Source organism: Hyalella azteca, unplaced genomic scaffold, assembly GCF_000764305.2.
Source record: "Hyalella azteca isolate HAZT.00-mixed unplaced genomic scaffold, Hazt_2.0.2 contig5464, whole genome shotgun sequence".
Lineage (NCBI taxonomy): Eukaryota > Metazoa > Arthropoda > Malacostraca > Amphipoda > Hyalellidae > Hyalella > Hyalella azteca.
Window position 1 is genome coordinate 23,721 of NW_025935654.1, and position 4,565 is coordinate 28,285.

The window sequence follows — 4,565 nt, forward strand, 5'->3', positions numbered from 1 at the left end:
ATATGAGAAAGCATCCTCAAGATGCTGCCGGGATGCCATGGAGCCAAGATCTCCAACATAAACCTTGCAGTCCGTGGGACCAGGCATCTGCAAATGAACAGCCCTTTAAAATTAATTGAACACATGGCCCTAAAAACTGTTGGTTTTCATCACTCAACTCTTGGATGAAGTATATGTATATAACATTTACACTATGTAGATCATGATAGTGAAGTCAAATTGATAACACAAATACTGCATTGATGATGCTGGCATTAACGATACTTTGCAGGTGAACAAATAGAACTTGAAAACAGAAGGGTAGACTCTGCTTTGCCACCATTGACTGGTAATAGCAGTGAATACATTCTGCAACTTAACCCTCCTTTAGGCTCCAGGTCAAGATGACCCCATTTGCAACCCTATGACAAGAGGGGGGCATAGTGCATATACATGTCAGAGATGAAGACAAATGGAGGGGTTAAAATAAATTAATAGATAATTCAAACTGCTATTAAATTATTTTAGAAATTACAAAGCCAATTGATAGTATAATACAGGCAGAATGGAATGCTGGAAAGCCACTAGAAATATTCAAGATTGATCCAAATCCATTTGCTTTGTAGCTTGTGTCTTGCTCAGCTTCTGATTATCACCAAAGTTATCCAAGATTTGTTTACTATTTTCCAATATAATGCATGTGTACTATATATACAGTTCCTATTCAGGAAAATTGGGCAGAAGCCCTCCATGAATGAGAGAATACCACCCATGTTTGTGGTTAATTTCACCAATTTTTATGGAACTTGCCCAATTACTTTCATTAAGAATAGAAATGCCACACTTTTGGCCATCAAAATTTCTGAAAATCACAAGTTGAAGGATGATTTCTACCTACAATTTCAGAACATTCTGTCAAACATTCCAGATTGGTACAATCTTGGTGGGCTGTTAAAATTAGTTTTTGCAACAAATAGTGCAACAGCATCACTTTTATTCCTGCACAGTTTTCAGCACCGGAGGAAACAATCATTCACTTGCTAAACGAATGAATGATCCACAGTTTTCATGTCAGCACAAGTAAACAGCCTAAGCCTGGTGGGTTAATCCCTGGCTGCTACAATCTGTACATACTGAGTTAAATTTTACTCTAATTGGATGCAGAAATCAATAGTTTTAAATTCATCTTCAGAAGCCTGTATGAAACTAAATTTTTGCTCTCTGCCCCAGCCCAAGTGGCAAGTGCCCATGAATCCATGATTGCATATTAGCATTGGCAGTTTGGCTCATTTGGCTGCTTGGGGGCCATGTCTGCATAGAGCCTACTTCCTGACTTCCAGTTTCAATTTCTTTTAATACTCTATCACCAGAATCCAGAACCAAACATAATTGTTAAATTTTATTTTTTTATATTCATAATTTTATTTGCCATATTTTTTGTCAATTTTCTGACTTCATGTCTGCATAGAGAAAAATTAGAAAATTAGAAACCAAAATATTAAAAATAATTTTTGTTATTACTCAACAATCAACAATTCAACATAGGTGGGCTACTAGGGCCTAGGCTGGGCTTTAGTGTTAAACCACATATTTTTAGAATCAGTTAGCTAATTTTTAATTTCCTCATTTAGGTACTGAAGATGTAAACCAATATATTCTTCAATATATTCAGTGAACAGTGCATGTGAATGAAAGGAAGTTGTGTTGTGTCAGCCACATCAGTGTAGACTGACTAGGGAGCAAATGGAGAAATGAGTGAGAGTTATCCAAATAGCAATGCACTTGCTGCCATCATTAATCAATTTTTTTTTTTTTTGCAGTCAGGGCAAAAAATTGCACTATTCTCATTCAAAATTAAAAGAATTTTTAAGGAGACATAGAATTTAGAAAATTTTATGAGTTGGAGTTGCAACTTACCTTGCTGCTTGTAGAATTAAGCCCTACTGGTGCCAGTGAGTTTTCAGCTAAAGCATTTAAAATTATAAATTATCTTTAGTCTCTTATATTGTCATCTGCGATAATCTCCTTGCATCTGTTATGGCCATTTACTGGCATTTTGTCTGTATTTATAAGAACAACTTAACCTGCTAATGTGTTTTTTGGTTACCTTGTTCAAAAAGAAGATTTATTTCAGAATCCCCTGGTTGAATAAATAAAATAACTTTGGTCCAATCAAGATTTTGTTTGACAATGAAATTACCTTGCATGGTTGGTAAATGTGGTAGAGTTTGATATCATTCTCATTATTTTTTGCATATGTAATGATTTTTTATTCATTGCAGTTGAAGATGTGAGCAAGCGCAGCAAGAAACGGAAGCACAAGCATTCTAAGGAACGTGGGGGGAAGAAAGAAGATTGTTCTTCCGTATTGAATGCTTGCATGGAAATCCCTCTGGTCATGCACTCTTCAATGCTCTCCACTGATGAATCTTCATCATATGTGTAAGCATTAAGTATAATTACCATTGAGCTGCCGTAAAATATATATTATATGACTTATTATATACATATTACCCTGTGTTTTCAGCTGTGCTTCAGCAGAATAGGGTTTATAAATTTTTTTTCTAATTGTTTGCCTAAATATTTTTGGATTTTTTCCATCAAATTTGATTTTTTTTGCCTGTTATCTAGCATTTACATATTACTAGAAATTTTGAAATGCATACCGGTAGCTTGCTGATTTAGGCAATATTTTCATTTTTTGAATCATTTATGGATTTCAATTTGTAACTGTTGATCTGATCCAAGTCTTGTTGAACATGAAAATAACATGGTATCACTATTAAGAATTATGGTCAAGCATCAACAAGAATATCTCCTTTGCTATGCAACCTAAAATATATTTACATGTAATACTATGAATGACTTTTGTGTTTATATGTGCATGGATCTTTGACATTTATTAAAAAATCAAGCAGTATTTTGACGATGCAAATTGTAAACTTGGCTCAGTGTTGCCTTGTCTTGAGAATTTGAATTCATTGCAATTTAGTTACAATTCATAGTATAAAATTTATCCTAATGGACTATTAAAATTGAAAGCAAACAAAAGAAGATGTGTCACTAACATTGAATCAAACTTTTTACTTCTGCCTAGATGGCTCCTGCATGAGTTATGTTTCAGGTCTTTGATAAATAGCTAACATTTTCACCTTCCTGGCTCCAAAAGACTAATTTCTTTTGATACCATTAACTGCTATGTGTGTGGCAAGCCATTATGATAGCAGTTTGTGGAAGTCTGGTCTATATCTTCCAGCCATACTAAAGAAAACATTGTATCTCGAGAGAACATATTGTAAAGAGTTATTGTGAAATTATCATTTATTTAACCAGTACTAGTAGGTATGTTCTGTTGGCTGGTTGATATAACTTTTTTTTGGCTTTGTTGCTATGCTTATCAACAAAATCGTTTGCATTTCATGTTTTTCTTATGTTTGTTAGGATGTTAATGGATGTTTTTTCAAAGCTTCAGCCCTGTGGGGATGGAGCAGCCATCTCGAAAGAAAAAGAGCAAGAAAAAAGATAAAAATAAAGATAAATCAATTTCCAAAGCAAGCAAGAAAGAGAAAAAAAGTTCAAAGCGCTCTTTTGATGAGGAAGATGAGTTACTAGCAGCCAATATGGATGCTGATGAATCACGAACTGAAAAGAAGAAGACCTCAAACGTTGATAATAATGATGAATCTGATAGTGAAGAGGAGCGATGGCTCACTGCCATTGAAGCAGGCAAACTTGATGAGGTGAGAGCTTTGTTTCACCATTGCTATCAAATTCCAAAACTTCTTTTCCTAATTTTCATGAAAATTTTGATGCAATTTCTTGTGCAAAAAGTTTCTTCATCAATCCCTTTTTTTCCTTAAATTTGATACCATTAAGATTTTGGTTCCATTCATGTGGATAATGATTCCATATATTTCAAGATGTTTATTTTTAGTTTCTCTGATGCAGTTCACTTAAAACTCTTTGATATTCTTTTCAGATATAACATTATCAATACCTGTATTACATGTATTATCATTCACTTCAGCTGTGTTGGCTTCCTGGTATCCAGATAATATATGATACTGGGTTCAGTTTATCACTTGATTCAGTGTTTATTATTTTTGCAAATATGTGTTTTATTCCATAAGTATTTTATTCGATTGATCATACTTGATAAGTTGTTTGAATTCTATCCCTCCTCATCATATTTTCATGCAATTTTGTGGCTATGAAAATTATTTATTGCCTAAAGATAGTGTATTGTCATTTGATTTTCCTCAGTTGCAATACCATAACTCAGTATTGGATTAGGTAGTTCTTGGTATCCTGATGCTATATACTCTGCAAGTGAATAATTAATTCTGGTAGTTCTAGTAATGAATTACCCAGTGAAGTATTGACTACAGCAATCCCTTGATTAGCACGGTTTTGAATACCGCGGTTTTGATTAACGCGGAAAAAAAATTTGCGACCTACCCTTAATCTACGCGGTGCCAGTTTTGATTAGCGCGACTTTTTTTTCACAACGCATCATTTTCCCGCCTCTAGCCAGAGGTGTTACGTTCGTAACAAAAGTGTTACTTTTTGCTTATTAGATCTTATGT

General features: G+C 34.1%; 1 protein-coding gene across 2 annotated transcripts in view; it reads left to right on the top strand.

Moving 5' to 3' along the window:
* The first annotated feature begins 863 nt into the window (after positions 1-863).
* LOC108670413 (INO80 complex subunit B) overlaps positions 864-4,565 on the top strand; it is a 9,363-nt gene continuing 5,661 nt past the window's right edge. Inside the window, exons 1-3 of one of the 2 annotated variants that reach the window (XM_018157887.2) lie at positions 864-1,077; positions 2,262-2,421; positions 3,446-3,719. In XM_018157887.2, coding sequence (XP_018013376.1) covers positions 1,032-1,077; positions 2,262-2,421; positions 3,446-3,719 — 480 coding nt within the window. In that variant the 5' untranslated portion in view covers positions 864-1,031. Of the gene's footprint in view, positions 1,078-1,828; positions 1,932-2,261; positions 2,422-3,445; positions 3,720-4,565 lie in introns of those variants that run through there. The other variant, XM_018157888.2, reaches the window with a different exon arrangement.